At 36.9% G+C, this 26,045-nt stretch overlaps 1 protein-coding gene across 1 annotated transcript in view; it reads left to right on the top strand.

Annotated features, from left to right (window-relative positions):
- The window catches only part of LOC135481079 (protein crumbs-like), a 94,699-nt gene that overhangs the window by 14,532 nt on the left and 54,122 nt on the right, over positions 1-26,045 (top strand). Inside the window, exon 2 of the mRNA XM_064761010.1 lies at positions 15,928-16,497. Coding sequence (XP_064617080.1) covers positions 15,928-16,497 — 570 coding nt within the window. The remainder of the gene's footprint in view (positions 1-15,927; positions 16,498-26,045) is intronic.

Here is a 26,045-nt window from a genome sequence, read left to right as displayed (position 1 = left end):
AAGACGTATTGACCTGTTTAATCGATCAGTGGTGCATGATATACAGTATCAAAGTCTGCTCGCCGCTTTTCGGTGTATCCATGGATGAAATTTGTAATATCAAGTTTATTTGAGGTTTTAATGCAGTAATGATGTTCCAATAATTATGTACATGTATGCGTATTTATTCATGCATTTACATGTATAATTTTATGTTTGTTTCTTTATTTGATAGGTATTTTACTCGTTTATACAGTTATGTTCTCATGTAAGAGAACTACATGTAATCAAAGTACAGTGTATATATATATATATATATATATATATATATATATATATATTGCACATCAGACAAAATACTCGGCCTCTTATTGGACACCAACGGTCACGTGGGGTACAGATATGTTTTTAAATCCTGCAGACGAAGTCAAATGTGTCTGCGGAGTAGATTATCTGTCTTTGTAAGGGTGTGACAACAATGGTCACATCGCTGAAGCGACTCACCTATAGATTGGTTTTCTGCACTGAATTGATAGGTCTTTGCAGGATAAATTTGTAACATGGTTTACTCAGTGATAGGATATGCAAATATATGGTGTCAGTAACCTTCACATTGGGGATTATTGACACCATATATTTGCATATCCCATCACTGCATATGCATACATGTAACAAATGAAACAGACTAATATTGCACGCTAAATTAACTCTCCAGTACATAGATTTAGCAAGTATTTGAAATCAGGCTGTCTCATTTCCAATTTATTCCACTTTTCCTGTGTCTCTCCTGTTAATTTTGTGAGAATATGACGTCAAAGACTCTGAGACTACCATCCCCCCTACCCCCCACCCCCCACCCCCCACCCCCCACCCCCCACCACACCCCCACCCCCAGCTAAGCTGATGCTCCAGTATGAGAGATATTATAAACTATACAAGTACAGGCTCGAAAGAGTAAACCAGTCAGCCATGCACGGACCACATTTGTCATGATTGTCAGTCCGTCAGTGAATGGACAGACAGGTGAATAAAGGATGTGATGGAGTTCCTGTATGGTCATGTACAGGTAGATGAAGAACCTATATGTACACTAACATCTATATATATATATATATATATATATATATATATATATATAGATTACTATATAGATCTACATGTAGCTGACATGATTAATGCTTTCCTGACCACAATGTCATGTTGTTGTTGTTTTGCTTTTTTAGGATGAGCTTTGTTCACTCCCTATTTACCTGAGGGTTGTACTTGTAATTAAAGACCCAAAAATCATCATGCAGGTACATGCAAATCACTGTATGTTTTCATTATATATATTGTGATGCCCCCCCAAAAAAACAAAAACATTTTCGAAAATGAATCTTTAATCAGACTCCAAGGTAAAAGCATGAATACATCTCATTATGTTTTGTATGGATGATTTTTTTGTTCTTTCTGATTTATCACCAGATCAACCATCACAAATAAACATGGGTAAAAACTTAGCCAACTTTTAATAACATTGAGTAAATTTGAAAGCAGCATTTGTTGTATTGTGAAGAGTAATATCTTGTATGAATGGATTGTTTGTGCTTGTGTCCTCTCTTTCTGCTTGACTGAACTAACACCGTGTATAAGTATACCTTAATTGGGGGAAATACCTCAACTGTAATTCTACCCTTTTTTTGCATATTGATAAGGTGGTGTTTCAAGCATATTCTGAAGGCATTAATCTGTGTAGACTGATAAAATTATACTTTCTACGTAGCCCTGAAATTGGCCAATCCAACCAATGTTGTTTTGTCACCAAAAAACAAGTTATAAATATGCATAAATTGCACTGAAGGTTGCTCTTTCACATGCGAAACGGTTGAGGAATTGGAGCACCTGGGCCATGACATAAACCTATGTATGTTATACCTGTGCCCTCATTCTTCAGCCTTTTCTACTGCCTCTGGGACCATTATTTTGAAACATTCTGAGAGAACTGTGGGTGTAGAGAAATAATTTCCAGGGTTTTATGAAGCTTGCATGTTTAGTGACCCAAACAAATCAGTATTAGCATCATTTTCGTAGCAATTGTATGCATACATTCCATTGAAGAAAGTGGTTGAATAGATGGAAGATTTACAGTATACATTTGCATGTACTGGGTCGTAAGTTAAGGTTTGTCAGCAACCTGCGAATGGTTGTGGGTTTCCCTCGGAGTGCAACCAGTTTCTTCACTAGCTTGCTGGCCATCGTTGTATATACATGTAAGTAAAATATCTTTAGTTCGGTGTGAAACACCAATCAAATAAATAAATAATTTTACATGTGCTCTGTGTTGAAAATAGATGCAACAGAACATTGATTTAGAAATAATATAAGATTTGGAGCCTTTCTAAGGTATTTATAAGGTATTTATAAGGTATTTATTTGGGCATGTACAGAAATTTACATGTATGGTAAGATTTTTTATGATTCTTTCTGTTTTTAACTTTCACTTTATTTTTTTTTTTAGACCACATGCATGGTTAAGATTTTAAAGGAGAATAAAACATAAAAATGATGCCAAACTCAGATGAAAGAGCGTCAAAACTTATTTGCAAATATAATCTAATATTTTTTGGATTTTTTTTTTAGGAGAAAAGGGTGTTTGAAAATATTTTTGTATGGTGGGTATTTGGGACCAACTTTTGGTATTTATTGTTGTTGCATAATAATGTTCTAAATAAAGTTGTGATGCTTGTCTAATAAAGTTATTTGAATGTACATGTAAATTTGCTGTTGATATAAAAACATATACATTTAACCTAAATTATGATAATATTTATAAACATATTAAAATATAAATTTGATCCAAATTGAGGGTTAATACATTTGTTAGCTGAAAATTCTAGTGCAAAAATATATAAGACTATAAATACCAAAAGGTGGTCCCAAATACCCACCATACAAAATTATTTTCAATTGTGCTTTTTTGTCCTTAAGGAAAGATCGGAAAAAATATTGAAGACCACATTTACAAATAACTTTTCTCGCTTTTTCATCTGAACTTGATATCATTTTTATGTTTTCTCCACCTTTAATGAATATTAAACATGTATAAGTACATCATTATATCTCCACTATTTGATACATGATAATGCATGTGCATCTATACATGGTGTATAAAAATGACCTGTACATACAGGCATACATGTACATAGATGTATTTTCTAGACATGGTCTGTAAATCCGACCTTCACGTTTGAAATATTAATTTCTCCCATGGATTATGTTATACTATGGCATTCAGAGAATGAAGATTTTGATTTTTTAATTATATACACACAGCATACTTTTCCCTTAGGCATATATCCCTACGATGTTTGGTTTGATAACCGAAATAGTCATCTCCGAGCTCTAGAAAAATTCTACTAATATTTTCATTTCAAATTTAGATCTAACCCAGGCTAAGAATTTCACAGTGAAAGCAACTTCCTGTTTGTAAAATCGTAACACCTGAGTGTTGAAGGCTGCTAATTCTGTGTCATTAAGTCTTGATGTAGTTGTCAACTGGTTAACCAGGTGTGACTCACAGTCCTTTGATCTTGTTTGTAACGCGTGTTTACCTCCAGTTATCAGAATGCTCTTTCCTTGTGGAGGGCATACAGGTGCTTATCTCAGTCATCAGGTCCTTACTCTGAGGCAGTGGGGTACAGCTTTGCAGAAACAACACACATAGTTTTAATTATATATCTGTTTAATTATATATTTTAATTATATAATTCGTATATCATTATATCACTGTCTGTTGAAGAGCATTTCGAAAGAGGTGTGTCAGTGATGGTGTAGTCATGGAATTCAGGGTGTCAGTAATGGTGTACTCATGGAATTCAGGGTGTCAGTGATGATGTACTCATGGAATTCAGGGTGTCAGTGATGATGTACTCATGGAATTCAGGGTGTCAGTGATGGTGTACTCATGGAATTCAGAGTGTCAGTAATGTTGCACTCATGGAATTCAGGGTGTCAGTGATGGTGTAGTCATGGAATTCAGGGTGTCAGTAATGTTGCACTCATGGAATTCAGGGTGTTAGTGATGGGGTACTCATGGAATTCAGGATGTCAGTAATGGTGTACTCATGAAACTCAGGGTGTCAGTGATGATGTACTCATGGAATTCAGGGTGTCAGTGATTGGGTACTCATGGAATTCAGGGTGTCAGTGATGGGGTACTCATGGAATTCAGAGTGTCAGTAATGTTGCACTCATGGAATTCAGGGTGTCATTGATTGGGTGATCATGGAATTCAGGGTGTCAGTGATTGGGTACTCATGAAACTCAGGGTGTCAGTGATTGGGTACTCATGGAATTCAGAGTGTCTGTGATGGTGTACTCATGGAATTCGGAGTGTCTGTGATGGTGTACTCATGGAATTCAGGGTGTCATTGATTGGGTACTCATGAAATTCAGGGTGTCAGTGATGATGTACTCATGGAATTCAGGGTGTCAGTGATTGGGTACTCATGGAATTCAGGGTGTCAGTGATTGGGTACTCATGGAATTCAGAGTGTCTGTGATGGTGTACTCATGGAATTTAGGGTGTCATTGATTGGGTACTCATGGAATTCAGGGTGGCAGTGATGGGGTACTCATAAAATACAGGGTGTCAGTGATGGGGTACTCATGAAACTCAGGGTGTCAGTGATAATGTACTCATGGAATTCAGGGTGTCAGTGATGGTGTGCTCCTGGAATTCAGGGTGTCAGTGATGATGTACTCCTGGAATTCAGAGTGTCCGTGATTGGGTACTCATGGAATTCAGGGTGTCAGTGATGGGGTACTCATGGAATTCAGGGTGTCAGTGATTGGGTGCTCATGGAATTCAGGGTGTCCGTGATTGGGTACTCATGGAATTCAGGGTGGCAGTGATGGTGTGCTCATGGAATTCAGGGTGTCAGTGATTGGGTACTCATGGAATTCAGGGTGTCAGTGATGGGGTACTCATGGAATTCAGGGTGTCAGTGATTGGGTACTCATGGAATTCAGGGTGTCCGTGATTGGGTACTCATGGAATTCAGGGTGTCAGTGATGATGTACTCCTGGAATTCAGAGTGTCCGTGATAGGGTACTCATGGAATTCAGGGTGTCCGTGATTGGGTACTCATGGAATTCAGGGTGTCAGTGATGGTGTGCTCATGGAATTCAGGGTGTCAGTGATGGGGTACTCATGGAATTCAGGGTATCAGTGATGATGTACTCATGGAATTCAGGGTGTCAGTGATGATGTACTCATGGAATTCAGAGTGTCAGTAATGTTGCACTCATGGAATTCAGGGTGTCAGTGATGGGGTACTCATGGAATTCAGGGTGTCAGTGATGGGGTACTCCTGGAATTTAGGGTGTCATTGATGGGGTACTTGTGGAATTCAGGGTGTCAGTGATGATGTACTCATGGAATTCAGAGTGTCAGTAATGTTGCACTCATGGAATTCAGGGTGTCATTGATTGGGTACTCATGGAATTCAGAGAGTCAATGATGATGTACTCATGGAATTCAGGGTGTCATTGATGGGGTACTCATGGAATTCAAGGTGTCAGTGATGATGTACTCATGGAATTCAGGGTGTCATTGATGGGGTACTCATGGAATTCAGGGTGTCCCCACTCATAAAACTCCAACTGCCATATTAAAGTGAAAACTCCTGTGTACGATGTTGAAACGCTAGTTGGATAAATAAACAAATAAATAAATAAAAGATAGAATTTCATCACACTTAATGACAACTGATACAAAGGCTTTCTTGTAGATGAAATTTATTGTTACCTAAAAGCATTATGAAAATATACGACATGTGAAAAGTGCTTGTCATCTTTGACTCATATCAGGATGCCTTTCTGATGTCATATATTCTTCTTACATTTTCTTTCTACCACATTAAAAGTGCTGAAAACTGAGGGTATACAGACAGTGTGATCTATTATACCCATCTGCCGCCTGTATGGATGGATGGGTAGTTGGCCAGCACTGGTAAAAATACACCTCATGCTCTAGAATATTACATTCTATGCTCAAGAATAGTAGATTTTGTACTCCACAATAGTACACTTTATACTCTAGAATATTACACTTCATTCCCTAGAATATTACACCTCATTTCCTAGAATGTTACACTTCATATTGTAGAATATTTCATCTTATTCTCTAGAATATTACACTTCATACTGTAGAATATTACACTTCATTCCCTAGAATATTGCACTTCATACTCTAGAATATTACAGTTTATTCCCTAGAATATTACACCTCATTCCCTAGAATATTACACTTCATACTCTAGAATTTTTCATCTTATTCTCTAGAATATTCCACTTCATACTGTAGAATATTATACTTTATTCTCTACAAATTGCACTTCATACTCTAGAATGTTACACTTCATACAAAAGCAGTCAGGATGAGGAAGGACAGGTCAGGCTGATCAGCGGAGGATACAGTAAAACCGTGGAGACGTCCTGGAGACGAACCAAGCTGATGTGATACGTACTTCTGAATGGCCCTAGCCATTATAGTGTACATGTACATACTTTGAATAAGTTATTCAAAGAAATAAGTTCAACCAACCCAGATATTCTGTACATCCTAGTAAAGTAGCTTTATCTTTTAGAATCAGAATAGTTAGATAGAGATTAAGACAGGAATTTAAACAGTAATAACATGTATAAGAGATAATGCTGATCTTCACGTGTGAGGGGATATCTACCCTGTATAGTTTACTTTGCCCTGCATGCATTTTTTTAATCAGTGCATATTTTCTTCCCGCCCTGAGATAATGCGTCAGTACTTTTTTGTATTGACTTCTTATTAAATTCCAGGCTTCCTACAAATTCAGTTCACTCAGATAAAGCTGGCATTTTTTTTTTATGTGATCATTTTGACCAACTTTTCCCCATGTCCAGAGAGAGATGAAAAGAAATTTGATAAGGGTTTGGAACATTGCGTTCCAAACGGTGAATCTTTTCATGCCAGCCGCTCGTCCATCCGTGTAGACGTTCACGAACACAGCACTGCAGCTCCCCAGGGGTTTCCCAGGTGTGAAAAATTAACCTGAGTACAGGTAAAGTTTACCTGTTGATTGGTTGACAGTAGGTCATTCTGTCAGGTACACCCTCTTCCACCTTGCACCCTGATCAGTAAGCCAGATCAAAGTAGGATAGTGTGACCTGTCGCCGTGATTTCGTTCATAATACGCTCAGGTATGTAGGTCACTCGTTAAAAGACAGGTATGAACATAGATAATCATATTCAGGTATTGGAAAGGGCCCGGTTGTACAGGTAGATTTATTTATGTGGCATGTTTATACATAAGCTCACAGGTATAATCTGCGTTTTAGCCATGTATACAGGCTGGGTTACATGTAAGTACATGAAAAGGTAATCCAGCAACCTGCAGATGGTCATGGGCACCAATCAAATACCATATTTCTTCTCAAATTTGAGACGCCTGATCTGCTCATGTTATCCAATATATACATGTACATGTATATGTAATTTAAGCAGGAATATTGAGTTTCTTGTTTTTTATTACATTTGTAGACCATCTAATGAAAATCATACGCATATCTTTACTTTTCCAAAAGGCCAGTAAAGAAATGTAATATTCTGCTTTCAACACGACTAATATGTGTCCCAAATTTTAGACGGATTAAGGTAAGTATTACAGCATATAGGTTTAAATGTAGGTACGTATATACAGTATAAACGTCTTCCATAATGGGTGCCCAGATTCACATAAAACTCTTAAAAGCCACCAAAATGTGGAGAATAAAGTTTGAGTTGGGTTATTAACTGTCAAAAATTTTTGAAAGTTTTTAAATGTCCTTGGACACGTCAGTTTTGTATCTTGTCCAAGGCCTTTTAGTTTATTTTTGTGAGCTCTGGAATTTCAGGAAAATCTGAAAAAATTAATGTTTTTTCGTCATTCATTTGACACTGTTTCATTTCCTGTTACAGTCAGGTCAAAGTCTTTCTGAATCGGGCTGAAATAAGCAGCTCTCGCATGCAGGGACATCTATTAATATTTATGCATGAATTTATTTATGAATTGTGGTTTTGTTGAAGACCAGGATGTTAAGAGTAGAAAAAAAAACAAGAAAAAACAGCACATAATATAAAAAAGTGATCATTATAAGTTCTTAAATACGTCGATTTTGTATATTGTCCGAGGCCCTTTTAGTATACTTTTGTGAGCTCTGGAATTTCAGGAGAATCTAAGAAATTAATTTTTTTTTGTCATGAAATGTTTTGATCAAATTGGAATCTGTCGCTGGTTTGCTGATATAAAGTATAGGCAAATCATAATGACTGAATGAATTCCTTATTTAAAGAATGAGTGAGTGAGTGAGTGCTTGGGGTTTAACCTCGTAGCAATTTTTCAGTCATATGACGACGATTTCTTTAAAGAGCTAGGGTAATTCTGTCCAACTGTACGATTTATTTTTCCCACAGACCCCCTACATGCATACAGGGTAGCAGTACATGAACAACTAAAAACAAGATATACAGTTTTTTTAAACATCAAAACAGGTAAAAAATACATCTCCCCATGCACACAGTACTGCCCGATCCTAATGATGTGCTCTACGCACATCATCTGTCCATCCTACGCGCATGTTGATTGGATGTGGGGCGGATTTTATGCGGATCATACGGCCATGATGTGTGTCCGATTCATAGATGTTGGCACCAACCTGATCACACCTTACGTGGATCTTTATCCGCCTGTACATGTAGTCCTGTTTTAAACTGTTTTACAGCACTTTAGCCTTTGCCAATATGCTAGCTGTAAACATGACACGAAATATCTTCAGTTTGCTTACCTGGTAAGGTAGGCGTGGTGACGAGAAAAGTATTAGTGAATGGTCTATCATTTGCTTAACTCTCACGCCCATCTTGGCTGTGTGCTCGGCGTATGATTTGAAGATCTTCATGTGACATTACCCTCTTCTTACGCGGATGTTCCAACCCACAGCCGTGCCAGATATATCGTTAGAATCAAGCAGCACTGTAAGCTGAAATGGTAAATAAATATATATAGACCTGTCGTCATTGATAAATATATCAGCTTTGAAGAATTGTATGAGAGTATAAGGCGTAAAACACCAATCAAGTAAATAAATAAATATTAGAGTATGGGGGCCTTCATGGCTCATTTGGTTAGCGCACTAGCCCAGTGTAATGACCAAGGAACCTCTCACCTGTGCGGTCGCTGTGAGTTCAAGTCCAGCTCATGCTGGCTTCCTCTCCGGCAGTATGTTGGAATGTCTGCCAGCATCCTGCGGATGGTCGTGGGTTTCCACCAGGGCTGTGCCCGGTTTCCTCCCACCATAATGCTGGCTGCCATCGTATAAGTGAAATATTCTTGAGTACGGCGTAAAACACCAATCAAATAAATAAATAAATAAATAGATATGAGTATGGTAATGTGATTGCTCTATGCAGTGTGAAGGACCAGATACATGTACATACAGCATACATGTACATACAGCATACATGTACATACAGCATACGTCCTTGCGTTTAACATGGCATACTCAAATCCAGAGGTCAGTTTCGTGAAGCATACATATACTTAGTGTTAAGTAGCCCTTAGCTAAGTGCACTTCGTATCCCTACAACATACGCTGTCATTGTACTTAAGGGCATGCTTAGCTGAATCAGCTCCATGAAACAGGCCCCAGGTATAACATACTTGTATACTGTAAATCTTCAACTTTTATCGACCTCTATAAGCACTATTTTCAGTGTAATTTATGTATACAACTATTTTAAAAATGACACCAAAAAGACTTGTTTGTGCCTTCGTTAAAAGATGCAGGCTTTATAAAACTGTGCCAATTATTTCTCTATACACACCATAGTTCTAGCTATCAGAATGTTTAAAGTATTGGTCACAGAGGTGCCTGAAAATGTTGAAGAATTAGGGTATGTATTCTATATTCAGTACACTCATATCACTACATTTTTCTGCCGTCATTCATTTGACACTGTTTCATTTCTTGTTACAGTCAGGTCTTACAGTCAGGTCAAGTCTTCCTGAATCGGCCTGAAATAAGCAGCTCACACACGCTGGGACATCTATTAATATTTATGCGTGTATTTATTTATGTATTGTGGTTTTGTTGAAGACCAGGATGTTAAGAGTAGAAAAAAAAAAAAATCAGCACGTAAAATATGAAGTGATCATTATAAGGGAAATACAAAAGAGTATTGTTTAGGGTTTGGTACTCCTGGTGTAAATTGACCTAATCATGGACAGTGTTCATGTAAGATAATATCACGTTGATCAAGCAAGGCGGGGAGAGGTGGGGTGGGAATGGGCGATAATGGGGCGTGGGAAAATACAGTATGTATGGTGAATCATGGTTTATTGGGCCAGAAGACATATAGCTGTACGTGCACTATGGTATAGGGGTATAATGTACTGGACGATCCTTCTTAATGTTGGGTGTAACCCGAACCAAAGAGAAAGAGGAAGGTACATGTACATTGTAGGTCGGGATATAGGGAATTTTTTTTTTTCATTTTGTTTAATGAAAGAGATAGGGATTTTAATAAAACTAAACATTTATAGAAAAATAAAAAATTTTAAACTTCTTTCAAAATCCCAATATAAGCTTTAGAGTAGAGCAATTTTTGCGCAATGAGTACCTTTGTAATGGCGCATACATGTACATGTACTGTGTACATGTATTGTGCTAGAACCAAGGTCAGGCGTACTGGATCCAATCCAGCTTAATGTAAGTTTTTTTGTGGCCTGTGGTATTTGTTAGGTAGTTGGACAGGCACATTGATCAGGAGGTGCTTGGTTTTCCTTGCTTGTGCATAAAAACCCGTGCAGCTATTATTAAATCTGAATGTTGTGGAATACATTGGACATTAAACCCATGTCAAAGTAAATAAATTAATGTGATACATAATTTACAACTTCATTGGAAAACAAGCAACTTATTTTCCCTATTGACCACGAAAGTCATCGTGCTAATGGCTTCATGTGTATTCTGTTTGTCTGTAGTGGGGTAATTGAAAGGAAACTCCATAAAAAAAAGTCATTCATGACAGATATATAATATGTGTGGAAATCAATTTGTGTTATGAAATCATGATTATATGCTTGGTAGAGTGTGGATGCAATACCTACACGTTAATAATAGTCTGAGGGACATAACATTATACAGCCTACATGTGAATAATAGCCTGAGTAACATAACATTATACAGCCTACATGTGAATAATAGCCAGAGTAACATAATATTATACAGCCTACATGCGAATAATAGCCTGACTAACATAACATTATACAGCCTACATGTGAATAATAGCCTGAGTAACAATATTATACAGCCTACATGTGAATAATAGCCTGAGTAACAATATTATACAGCCTACATGTGAATAATAGCCAGAGTAACATAATATTATACAGCCTACATGTGAATAATTACCTGAGTAACATAATTTTATACAGCCTACATGTGAATAATAGCCTGAGTAACATAACATTATACAGCCTACATGTGAATAATAGCCTGAGTAACAATATTATACAGCCTACATGTGAATAATAGCCTGAGTAACATTATACAGCCTACATGTGAATAATAGCCTGAGTAACATAATATTATACAGCCTACATGTGAATAATAGCCTGAGTAACATCATATTATACAGCCTACATGTGAATAATAGCCTGAGTAACATTATACAGCCTACATGTGAATAATAGCCAGAGTAACATAATATTATACAGCCTACATGTGAATAATAGCCTGAGTAACAATATTATACAGCCTACATGTGAATAATAGCCTGAGTAACATAACATTATACAGCCTACATGTGAATAATAGCCTGAGTAACATCATATTATACAGCCTACATGTGAATAATAGCCTGAGTAACATTATACAGCCTACATGTGAATAATAGCCTGAGTAACATAACATTATACAGCCTACATGTGAATAATAGCCTGAGTAACATCATATTATACAGCCTACATGTGAATAATAGCCAGAGTAACATAATATTATACAGCCTACATGCGAATAATAGCCTGACTAACATAACATTATACAGCCTACATGTGAATAATAGCCTGAGTAACAATATTATACAGCCTACATGTGAATAATAGCCTGAGTAACATTATACAGCCTACATGTGAATAATAGCCTGAGTAACATTATACAGCCTACATGTGAATAATAGCCTGAGTAACATAACATTATACAGCCTACATGTGAATAATAGCCAGAGTAACTTAACATTATACATCCAATGTTTATGGTTGTATAACTTAAGGAACTGCACCAATCAGTCAATCAGTCAGCAGTGTTCACACGAGTATTTTGGCCGGCTTTGTATTTTGCAGATTTTGCACATTCCTGAAACCAAATCTATGCATATATTTTAGCAGCCATCGCAGCCACTGATAATTCTGTTTTTGTGCATGCTATCTTTTATACTTCTTCTCGCATCTGTTTACTGTATTCAAGAATTTGACTAATGCATGAGCAGATGTTATTGATCGGCGTATACTGTATCTCAGCACGTCCACACATAAGCCTTAGCTTATGAACAACCCATCTACCTGGATCTCTCATTTGTTGGTATGCTGTATGTGGTCTGAGCAAACTATTCCATTGACGTTTTGTGCTACAGATTCGAGTCCCAAAGGTGTTTTTTGTCCCTGCTATGAAAATGCTTTCTGTGTGTCAGTGTTTTGGCTTTTCCATAGACGGCTCTGGAAGATTTAATTGGTACCCAATCTCTGGGTTAATTGGATGATCTGATTTCTACTCCTTTCCTTTTTCTGTTAACCAACCTTCAAAATTCCCTCACCTATTCCCAAACAAGAACATACTTTTTCCAAAAACGGTTGGAAGAAATAAAAACAAGAACAGTTTGCAAAGTTTTGTTATGCCATTTTCAGCCCAGACTAATAATATGTAGATTGTTACTTCACATGTTAGTTTATATCTTGTCAGGTATTATGTAAGTAATTCTAATTACAGGTGTCATTTTAACCTGTGGAACAATTGTTTTATGTGACACGCAGAGAAAGGGACACATTTTATACAAGCTGTCTGTCAATCAGCAGCATCAAAAGGCTTTGTGTACAGATATTGGTTACATTTGATTTAAGGTGTATCATCACATGTGATTTAAGGTGTATCGTTACATTTGATTTAAGGTGTATCATTACATGTGATTTAAGGTGTATCATTACATTTGATTTAAGGTGTATCATTACATGTGATTTAAGGTGTATCATTACATTTGATTTAAGGTGTATCATTACATGTGATTTAAGGTGTTTCATCACATGTGGTTTAAGGTGTATTGTTACATGTAAATGTTGCAAAGGTACATGAATGTACACATATACTTTGTATTGGCCTGCTTAATCTCAAGCAATCTCATAAGTCAGTAGATTATAGCAAGATATTTCTGAAGAGTTCATGTATGCTAGTATATATATAGTGTGTGTCCAAAAAAATTACATTTGATTTTTAGAGGAAAATAAATGTCTCAAAATATTACTGTTGGTAGTGAAACTGGCCCTGTCTGGTTTAGGATGCCATCCTATCTCAAAACAAAACCGTGACACACATTTCCAAGATCAATAGAAGTTTCTGTTTTGAGTAGAATGAGCGACTTGCGACATGCGTTAGTGTTTGCAATTGCTTGTCCGACTAGCCCTGTGAGGCTGGGACAATTCCATGGACTCTGAGTGATTTTGTAAGTTGGACATAGTAATGCAGAGTGAGTGGAATATGTCCCCTTTTTAGGGAATCACATGTACACAAGGACTTAGTGATGGGGTAGATTGACGGTGCGGTAAAATAGCAGTTGTCTACGCATGGGCCATGGAAACACTGACCAAGTACAGCAGACACAATTGTGTATCCATGGAAGCACGCTCTAAGTGGATCATAGATAAAATTTTAGGGCACTTATGGTATGTCTGCCCTCGGCCCTTTACTAAACCTACAGGTATTTAGTATATACATGTTTTATATTTGTACTAGTGTGAAATCCAGCACTACATGTGTACATATGTCTATATACATGTAGTAATGCATTGTTTGTTCTGATTGTACTCTACTGAAATACACGTATGCATGTGTGTGTACAGCTACAAAGTGTGTAATTTTGTGTACATTTAACAGTGTATTATGTTGAGACATTGTGCCATATACACATACACATACATTTGTACATATTGAAACATTGCACCATATGCCAGACTGAAACATGTTAGGTGAACTTCAAAGGGAAATATCCTTAGGTAATACATTTCACAGAACAACAATATCTACATGTAACCGTATACTGTTGCCGGCTATCTGTCTGTATAGGAGAAACTTTTCTTGTACATGCATGTACATGTCTGTAAACAGAGATTCAGTTACAGGGGATTTGTAACAATACCCGGTTTATCCCAGTATATTATTCCGGCTGTGCGTTGGGTATTTGTCTAAAAGCTTTACTCTCAGATTAAGCTGGATTTTAGAGTCTTCCATAACTGAAATTTGACCTAGTGTTTGTATTTAAAATCCCTATTCTAAATATTTGTTGTTTTAAAGTGGGACAAATGTATATTTTGTTGACGTATTGGTCTGCCCTGTGGTACAATGCCACATTAATCTGTCAGTTTTGTGTAAGCCTCTTGTACATGTATAGGCTCAAGGTGATGGCACATACATGGTGTGAATTATAACAGGTCATGCAACGACATCATGGAGTTATCTCCCTTGGACTGCAAGACAGAAATCAGCAGATAAAATGCCATATGCCAGTACAAGTACATGTTGTTAAGCCACATGTGTGTAAGTCAGTGTGCTATAGAGGGTCTTGCTCTGTCTCGCAAAAGGCCTCTGCCAAAAGAAATCACATTAGAATCCAGTGAAAAGTTTCTGTTGGCTTTTAAGGATTAAAATGTACATGTAATTGTGTAGGAACTTGCACATATTTTTTTAAATTTTAAAATTTTTTAAAAGTTTAAATTTCAACCGGTATTGTCTTTTTTTTTTTGATTAACAAAAAAAAAAACAAAAAAAAAATTAAGCTACATCTATCCTTGGCTGAATTGAGTTTGTGAATGTCTGAAGTTTCATTTCTAAACACAAATTTTTCTACATTGTGTGTTCATTGTAAATTTGCTTTCAAACATTCTAGTTTTAAACAAATGATCTCCCATATTTTACCTGTTTTGAAAAATCTGTAGAATTTTCCAGTATTTTCTCCTGTGAAAAACCAAGAATGACGTTGAGCTGTTTAATCTGATATTGTAATCATCTTCAGGATTTTGGGATAGGACAGGATATAAATCTTGTGGGAACATAATTGAAATTAAAATATGTACTAAATGTTTTTCAAAAAAATGCATTCTTTAGAAGGCAAATAAAGTATATACTAGTCCTGACTCCTGAAACAAACTGTAAAATATGTTTCAAAGATCAATAGATCTATCACAATTCAACAAAATGAGTTAATTTATCATTGGATGGAATTTATGATTGCAGTACTTCCTAGTCTCTAGGTTGGTACTCTGCAGAAAAGTACAGACCGTACAAGTATTGGTGAGCCCAGTGTCTGAAAACTGTGACTTGGCTATGCATGACTTTCAGCCTGACATTCCAGTGAGGCAGCACTGAAAATATGTGTATGTCCAGTTTAGGACTAGTCTACTGTAGTAATAATGTCAAAAAGGACTTGATTTCATTCTTTAGAGCCCAAAGGCTGTGTGGTGTTATCTGTATGTGCAAGGATGTACATGTATAAAGGACCCAAGCAAAGAAAAGCAGAAATAAACAAGAGAACTGAATTTCTAGTATCCTTTTTGTAGAGTTTGTGAAATTTTTTTGTTAAATATTATAATATAATGAAAAGTGATTGTTTTTTAATTTTTTTTGTTTCAGAAATGTATGGGATCCCCTTGATTTTGCTGATGTTTCTAACCAAAGCGGAATCCCAGGCTGCGAATGGTTATTTTAACCAATCGTCTGTAGCGTATTTATCGTCATCCTGGAACGTGACTTGGCAGACAGAATTTTCATTTCGAACATGCACGGAAAATGGAGGACTCTTATACCAGATGGGAGCCACGGGGGACTACCTCAGGCTGAGATTATCCAATGGGAGCCTGCAGTTTGCATTTAAGACTAGTGGAGTTGTGTCGAACATTTTCATTGGCTCAAATCTGGCCAATAATTTGTGGTATAAGATTGAAATGAGCCGAGTCATAGGCGTGAACAGTTTAAAAATTTCTCAAGCGAGTAGGACATTATTCACTAAAGTTTTATCGAATTCCACGTTCAACCAACATTTACTGAATGTGAACTTAGCCGGAGGCACCAGGCTTACTGTTGGTCAGACATTTGTGGGCTGTATAAACGAAGGCCGAGGAGTTTTATTAAGTGCAGCGGTGGAATCTACGAATGTCCTATGGAACCAGTGTCCTTTACAGCAGCAGGCAGGCTGCACACAAGGTGAGTGGTACAGTACTTTACCCATAAACCAGCTTATGCGCACTAAAGGGAGATAACCCCACAGACATGCAGATCAGGGGAGATAATCAGTACTGTACAATATTCAAACTTCACTGAATAGATACAATATGGAAAAGCTAAACAAGGAATGCTAATTGTAAGAGCAGTTACCTTTTTTCTGCTTACAATAATCTCGTAGATGACAGCCATTTTACATGTCAATACCCTGTGGCGTTTTTGTTGTACATTTATTGACATCAAAACACGAACTTTGCACACAGGTTAAATGCATTGGCTTTGTGCAAGAGGTTTATATTTTATATTCATGTGCCTCTGCAACTTGTATAAATTACATTGTTACATGTATCTATTGAAAAGTTTATGTTCAGCCTTTGCTGAAAGCATGGTAATTTGTTGAGTGATAATAAAGGGTTAATGTTTACATGTCCTCTCACATGTGTACAGAGGTGAAAACAGAGATATTGTTACGTAAAGTGACAGGATGTCCTCCCGCTCTTTGAGATGACAAGAGTCTATTTTACTAACATTTTTACTCAACTGACCAAATTACCATATAACCTCAATGTATGACTGCCATGACTGCTTAGAAAAGAGCTCGTAGAAAGCAGGAATTTTTGTAATTTTTCATTTTACTGCTGCTTTAAGAGATTAAAAGCTAAACTAATTTTAAGGTCGACCAAGGAGATCACAAATAAAGGCGGTAATTTTAGAACTGTTCAAATGAGTCACTTTATTCCATGTACGTATACATGTATGTTCCTTGTTGTAAAATTTTAAAATGCATTTATAAATGCTTCTAAAAAGTTTTAGATACAAAGATATCTAAGAACAATTTCTTGAACAATCCACATAGGTGTATATGTACATATACATGCAAATTGAGGGGGATACAGCTAGATGAGCTTAGCCGGCTTTAATCATTAGGGGCCAATTCCACAAATCCAGTTTTGACTAAAGTCAAAATTTGAAATATTCTTATAGAGCTTATTTTTGAGCCCTGTAAATTAATATTTGGACAACATGTACCTCATTAATGTTATCTTAAGGCAAATGTGATAAAATTTCAACTTCCACAAGCGAACATCAAGGTTTGTGACAACGTTTTCAATTTGGACTTACATGTAAGTCAGAAATATCTTTGTGAAACATGCTGTCTGACTGGTACACTTATTCATGTGCAAATAGGTATTCATCCAGACATGTATTTGTCAGGATTACACCTGCAATCAGTGATAATCTCAGGTAATCCTTCAACAATCAAAGTTGAGAAGACAAGATTAATCCGAGATTAAGTCTGGATTAGAAGCCTAATCTATGCACCATATTGGAGTGGAAGTGACAGATCTCAGTGCTTGAACCCTTTATTGTCACTTGCTTCCTGTGATGTTATTTGTGGGTTTTTTTTTTTTTTTTGCAAATTTATGATATGAGATTAAATTACATGTATTCGTCACAAAGAGTTATACCTTGGCGAACTTCCTCCTTTTCATTTTTAATATTATAGTAATACATCTGTCATGCTCAGTATAAGACTTTTTTTTAAATTCTGACTTGCTGTTTCCTGATGGTTTTTTTGTGAATATCGCTAATGTATACATGTGTGTAGGTCAAAGAGGAGAGAAATTTTTTGGGGTTAATTTATTTATTTCTTTCTTTTTTGGATAATACGAAATAAAGTAGAAAGTTTTATGTCAGATTGAGTCATTCAGACAATTAAATGATTTAAAGGTCATGCTACATGTACATGTAGGTTTTGCTCAGGGATAGAAGCGAGATGTTCACGATCAGTGGTCAGTTTGGCCGTAATCGCTGTAAACTGCGTGACCAAGAAGGTAAACAGCTAATGGCGAACATATTTATTTATTTGATTGGTGTTTTACGCCTTTTTCAAGAATATTCCACTTATATGACGGCGACCAGCATTATGGTGTGAGGATACCGAGCAGAGCCCAGGGGAAACCCATGACCATCCGCAGGCTGCTGGAAGACCTTAGCATGTACAACCAGCGAGGAAGCCATCGTGAGCTGGACTTGAACTCATAGCGACAGCATTGGTGAGAGGCTCCTGGGTCCATGCCCTGCACTATGGTTTTAACCACCTCGGCCACGGAGGCCCCTTAATGACAAGTATAGGGTTTATACATATAACTGTGTTCAGTCTCTGTACAAAGCCTCAGAGACAGGTTTAAGAAAAACTTCAAACACGCTGACATAAATTTACTCATTAACATTACAATTTACATCTTGTACTGAAATGAAGTAGTTGCTGGACAACAAAGCTCAGACAGTGTGCATAGAACATTTTGCAGTAAAATATGCAGAAAAGATCATAAAGGAGTCTTTGTGGGAATGAGCTGGCGTGACAGATATTTTGTTTGATTATGGTTATCTTATCAGATATTTTTATCTTATCTGAAAAAAAGTGATTATAGAGTTCATTCATGTATGAAGAGGTAATTCATTGTTAATCTGCACTGTAATATATATGATTATACATTTCCAATTTTGGGCAGGGTCCGGGTGGGGGGAGAGAAAAGGAATATTTGTTAAAAATGTGCGTCTGTAAATATCTTTGACTTTGTTTCTATTAAAAAATTCTGCTTTTATAGATCAAAGTAAATGTGAATAATATCCCTTCATGTGTACTTCCCAGCGAACGCGTTATTGTTACGTGCAATTGATAAAATTAATTGCGATCAGCATAATCTGTGACAGATAATTATCTGCGAAACTTGAATTAATTAATGCGTAAAATTTGCATATACTGTAGCGTATACGAATTAGTTTAATTGAATGATTAAAAAAAGTTACATGTACAGAAACATAGATAGAATTATCCCGGTACTGTCTCATGTAAAGAAACTTAATATACTGTACATGTGGCTCACCTATAGTTCGATATACAAAAGTGGACTTTCAGAAGAACATAAAAGGTATTAAAAAAGATACTTTTTAAGGCCAACACTTAAATTTTTCTGGTCAGAAGTTAATCAAAGCTCACAAGAAACTTTTAATTGGCGCTGTAAGGCTAGTTGAGTGGGTCTAAATGTAGGTAGCCCCGGACCTCCCAGCCCCCTTCCAACGAGGTCACGTTTTCAAAACTGGCTTCTGCCAAGTTTGCTCTAGCCTTTTAAATTACATCAATTAAAGCCCTTTAAATTACCCCTAATAATGCGTGCTGTTTTCCTGCTGTCTCTGTTCAGTTTATACCACAGATAAACTTTACGGCTGCCATGAATGTACAAAGTGAAATATTCTTGATCACGGTGAAGAATTTCAGCCAAGTGAACAAAAATAAAAAAAAAACAAACTTTGGTACCAGTCTGAAGAGTTTAAAATGCCCTCAAATCTAAGAACTTCATGTGTTTGAACTTTTCTATTCCTGTTACAATTCCCCATCACCTCTGGATACTGTTTATTTTACTACATTTTTGGCTGTTGATAAAAATTGTTGATTGAAATGATCGTGTTAAACTTTTCTGTAGTCTGCATTTTAAGAGAAATAGAGTTGAACGAGTTCATGTTTTGATATACTAGTATTTGATGTCTTTCGTTAAAAAAAGAGGGTATCAGTACATGTATGTGTGACTGTACATGTAATCTCAACCATTAGAACAACCTGTAAATAGGTAATCAAGCAGCAAGCAAAATGCAGTTGCAAACACGTCTGACATATAGATACCTGTAGATATATACGTACGTGGCATAACAGCTGTGTTACATTATACAGGTATGGAAGTTCTTACAGGTTTAGCTGAAATATGCCTGTCCAAACAAACGCAGGATTAACGTGCTGGCCTAGCGGTCACTTCACCTGTGTAGCGGTCAAGCCCCCAAAACCTCAGTAAAGTTTTTACCTGTGCACTGGCCACTGTGTCCCTCGAGAAGGGGTCAAGGGGGTCACCAAGCCCTTAAGATGGCAAATTCGCAGCTGCTCTGCTGTGGGCAAAATGTTTGGGGAAGGCTTGAGAATTCCAGAGCACGATCTAAGCCATGCAGCCATATTTGCTCTTTAAGAAACTGGGTGCGTTTGACCTGTTATGAAGGCTGTTCGTTTGTGGCCGCCCCGACATCCTGCCAGTTTTAAGCAGGCATGGAGGTTAGGTGAGGTGCTAGACATGTGTTAGCGACTGAGGGTCACACAGCATCGCTCGCTTTACTCCTGCCCCTCTACCGCAAAGCCATCAGCTTTTTAGTTCAACATCTTTTTTGCCATTTTTGTTTTGCTTGGACTTTCAAGAGAGAAAAAAACTCCTGTGTGACTGATCTTTTTTTTTTTGCAAAAGAGCTGCTCGTTGTTGTTGTACATGCCTATGCAACTGAAATGTTAGTGAATAAATTTCAGTCATACGTGTATATAAGTATATTTAAACCGATATAACCACACAAATCCAGTTTGAAATGTATTGGTAATGTGTTGATTTAATATGTGTAGATTGAATGCCCAAACAACATAACTTTTTGTGTATTTGTGATTCACTACATTTTCACTCTGTGCATACATGAGCAAACAAAATCACCCTAACCTGGACTTGAACTTTGTTATACAGAATTTGCATGTTTACAGCTGGTTATAGGAGCTGAAGTGTTCATATATTCCTGAGCATGGTGAAGAATACTATTCAGAAAAAGAAATAAATAAATACGGTATGAAAGCATATTTTAAATACCTAAGAATTTTGTATGTACCAGCATGTATTGTGAAATTTTTGTTCATTTTAAAAATACTAGTGTTTATTTTTCTGTTATTTTCTGCCATATTCGTGTACCTTAAACTTTTCAGCTCATATAAAGCTTCAGAGTTAACCTAATTAACTAAAAAAAATTGCTTCGTGGAATTGAACCGAGTTGCCTTTTCGAATTTATGTATATTTCTTACCAAATAAAAAATTCATAACCAAGTCTTGATTAACTTGTGTGCTTAAAGTCAAAGTGACCAGATGGCTGGGATGCTAGTAAAAAAAAACTTGTACCTAAACAAACCACAAAAGGAACAAAACATTTGTTTGACATTTTACATCTCTGACAAATCCATGTACAGGTATTTCTGCATTCTCGTACATTCTCAAGTGTACATTCTCAAGTGTACGTTCTCAAGTGTACATTCTCAAGTGTACGTTCTCAAGTGTACATTCTCAAGTGTACCTTCTCAAGTGTACATTCTCAAGTGTACGTTCTCAAGTGTATGTTCTCAAGTATACATTCTCAAGTGTACGTTCTCAAGTGTACCTTCTCAAGTGTACCTTCTCAAGTGTACCTTCTCAAGTGTACCTTCTCAAGTGTACGTTCTCAAGTATACATTCTCAAGTGTACATTCTCAAGTGTACATTCTCAAGTGCCTTGCAATCATTTAAAACTGATGTGTGTTCCAAGGTGTTTATCAAAGTTCAGTTAATTACAAAGCTCATTGAAAGCCTTTCTTTGCATTAACCTCAACATTTTACAGATTTGTGGGTGAAATCCGCGTATATTGGTTGTTATTTTTGTTTACAATAAATAACCATTTTGAACCTACATACATTTTGTACGTGAATGTGGCTTAATTTACTCCAGTTGAAAATTTTAAAAAAATGCTGATGCCAGCAAGAAATAAGACCCTGTCAATTAAACTTTGAATGCAAAATTTACATCAGCAAATATGGAGTTTAATTATGTAATTGAAGTGTAAATATTGTGCACGATTACCTTTGTTTTTACGTGGAAAAAAATGTGAAGTTTTTGATCAATAAATTGATCGTATATATAATGTTCTGTACGTAAGCACATACACCTGATTAAGACGACGAAAAATTGTTTAATTGCTTTCTTCTGGAATTGTGTTAATGTACCTGTATTTCTCTTCTGTTTATAAATTTCGTCTTCAAATTTTATTTTTCTTGTAGTTCTTGATCAGCGATGGCTCATATACATGTATTCTCTTGAGTGAGGAAATTATAATGGTTCAACTTTTCGACCTCTTGTAGAGTTTTTATTTGTCAATATTGGAAAGTCATGCTCTGCCTTCTCGCTGTGGACTGAGGGCTGCATATGTACATGTAGGTATTAGCATGAGTCCTGTAGAAAAGCTGCAGTTTGGTGGGGGCAGAGGGGGGGGGGGGTCAGGGGCGAGCATTTATAGTTGTATTTTAATTAATTAAAATGCAAACTGTACATTGGAACTTACAATGGTTTCCAGTGTGCTCCTCAACCTAAACTAACAGTAATATGGAAAGGAAAATGTTGTGAGTGCAGCGGGGAAAGTGAAATAAATACAGGTTTTGTGTATTTTGTTTGCAATTATACAGTAAATGTTGATGTTATAATGTTAGTCTATCCATCAACATAGCCTTATCAGTTTGTACAGGTTATGGTGGTGTCAGAAACTGTCAAACAGATTCGTCAAAATTGACACATGTGGAGCTGTGTTTGCTTTCATAAATATCCTGGTTATTTGGATGCATCATTAGGGTGTAAATGAACTGCCGCATGCATCAGTGGGGTGTAGATGAACTACCGCATGCATCAGTTGGGTGTAAATGAACTGCCGCATGCATCATTGGGGTGTAAATGAACTGCCGCATGCATCAGTGAGGTGTAGATGAACTGCCACATGCATCAGTTGGGTGTAAATGAACTGCCGCATGCATCAGTGGGGTGTAGATGAACTACCACATGCATCAGTAGGGTGTAGATGAACTGCCGCATGCATCAGTGGGGTGTAGATGAACTACCACATGCATCAGTAGGGTGTAGATGAACTGCCACATGCATCAGTTGGGTGTAAATGAACTGCCACATGCATCAGTTGGGTGTAAATGAACTGCCGCATGCATCAGTGGGGTGTAGATGAACTACCATATGCATCAGTAGGGTGTAGATGAACTGCCACATGCATCAGTTGTACAAGCAGGTACTTTGCGATGTACATGGACCAAAATACAGGATATATTGCAATATCAGCAGTATAGGTGATAAGTGAGAATGTCTTCCAGCAACCTGTGAATGGTTGCGCGTTTCACCAGCTGAGTTTCCTTTCACCCCAATGCTGACCTGTCGGATAAGTGAAATATTCTTGTGTGATGACGTAAACAATCAATCAAATAAATAAATAAATACCATTATAAAATGTCCTAAAAACCCATAATATGGTCACAGGCTATTAACTAAAAAAAAAATAAATAAAAAATAAAAAGCAAAGGTCTTCAGAAAATAGATTTCCAGTTTTGTGATAGCTGTTTCTGTGAAGCACCCTATATACGGTTTCAGAGTTAACCAAATAAACTTTGTGTTTGAGGGGTCATTATAAAAACAAGATGCATTCAGGTAGCATTGTTAAAGGTTAAGCATTTTGTTTCCTTAACAAAATGTTTGTTGTAATGCCAGTTCTCACTTTCAGTAAAGATTTTCGTAACTTTTCCCCCCTAAATAGGGTTGCCCTTTATGACAGTATAATCAAGCCCTAAGCTCTGGATGCATTAAGTGACCAAAAAAATAAGCCCCCCATTAAACTGCGCAGTTTTGTGGGCTCAGGCAGTGGGCATGTGTCAGCTTTAATTTGCTGGGAGGTACCTAAGATTCTGTGCATATACATGTAGAACAATGAGAACAACTCATGGGTGTCATGTAACAGCCAGATAAGCCGCTCCCCTGAGGCTTAATTACTTAGTTATTGCATGGAGGCATCACCTGCACTTTCACATGGCTAATTACATCATGAGGGCACTGGTGACATCTTTGAATAACTTCCTCATGTCAGTCAATCATTGACCTTTGAGAATTCAAACACTGAAGCTCACGATTAGGAATTCAATCATTGAAGCCCAAGCTTGAGAATTCAAACATTGAAACTCACTCTTGAGAATTCAGTCATTGAAGCCCACTTTTGAAAATTCAATCATTTAACCCCTTCCTCAAGAATTCAAACCTTGAAGCCCACCCTTAAGAATTCAAACCTTGAAGCCCACCCTTAAGAATTCAAACCTTGAAGCCCACCCTTAAGAATTCAAGCCTTGAAGCCCACCCTTAAGAATTCAAGCCTTGAAGCCCATACTTAAGAATTCAAGCCTTGAAGCCCACACTTAAGAATTCAAACTTTGAAGCCCATTTATAAGGATTCAAACATTAGAGCCCATGCACCCTTGAGAGTTCACATATTGAAGCTCATGCACCCTTGAGAATTCAAACATTGAAAGCTTCAGAATTGTAATCCTCAAATCCCACATGAAAATACCAATATTCAAGCCCTCCTGATACTTCAAACATTAATTGAAGCCAACCGTTGATAATTCAGTTGCTGAAGCCTCCCTGAGGGTCCAAATATTGGAATTACATACATGTACACAGTAAGAAGAAATTTATTTATTTATTTTGATTGATGCCTGACTCAAGAATATTTCTCCTGTACGACGGCAGCCAGCATTGTGGTGAGGGGAAGTCAGACACAGCCTGGGGGGGAACCCATGACCCTCAGCAAGTTGTCTGCCAACCTTACCACATGCAGCTTGAGAGGAAAAAAAGAGATTGAGGACAACTGTTATGAACAACAGGTGTAGATATACATGTATTCTCTCAGTACTGGATGTAATGAAGATGACTTTATTTGACGTTGAATTTGTCTCTCTTATCATTTACCTCATCATTACTTTTTGGTAGTTTTTTTCTGCATATGAACTCATTATCCTCTTGTTTTTATCTCATAAGTTTAGTTCTCTTTGTACAATGTAGGTAAGTTCATACACTCTCTGTGATGACTCAACTTTTAAAACATAAAAAAAAAGTGAAAAGAAAGCAACTAAAAACTTCACACGTGCTTCATAAGAAAAACACGGATATTCACCTCCTTTGTTTTCCCTAATTTTCTGTAGGTCTTTTTTTTAATAGCCTAGGCTTCTACTCTCAAATTTTCACGCCATCATATATATATATATAATGTACATGTATATATTAAAGGGGTATGCGTAGAACTCACAGGGCACATACAGTGTGTCAGCCTGTGGCTTTTAGCACTGGCCTTATTGCTTTCTGTGTAAGAACAATATGTCAAGTTAGTTGCTTGTTGTATTTTGTAAATGTATATAAGAGCTTGTGGCTCTGTTGTTTTAACCTGAATTTGTTCCCTTAGGGGCAGTCCGAGCTACGCGTATATGTAGTTTTAATAACTTATTTGGGAATGCAATTCAGCGACTTGACAAAAACTTTTTTAAGGCATTTTGTGGACATGTTGAACATAGACTACATAAACCGCATGTGCATGCACCAGGTTATATAAATATTATGTGGATTGTGTTCATTTCTTTGATTGTTTTTTAATGCCATGCTCAAAAATTACAATTCAACTTTCACTTATCATGGCTGTCAGCGTCATGTGCGCAATGTTATAGTTCACATGTACTGCTTGAAATTTTTCCATCCACCCCTTCCACACTCTCTCTTAATCTATCCACCATGCTGGTTTCTTAAAACGTTATTATATGGGAAGGTCCTCCAGCAACCTGCGGATGGATGTGAGTTTCCTCCGGGCTCTGCTCGCTTTCCTCCCACCATAATGC

The sequence above is a fragment of the Liolophura sinensis genome, chromosome 13 (genome assembly GCF_032854445.1).
Source record: "Liolophura sinensis isolate JHLJ2023 chromosome 13, CUHK_Ljap_v2, whole genome shotgun sequence".
Taxonomy (NCBI): Eukaryota; Metazoa; Mollusca; class Polyplacophora; order Chitonida; family Chitonidae; genus Liolophura; species Liolophura sinensis.
Note: the sequence above shows the minus strand (reverse complement) of the source record. Positions and strands in the feature narration are given on the sequence as shown.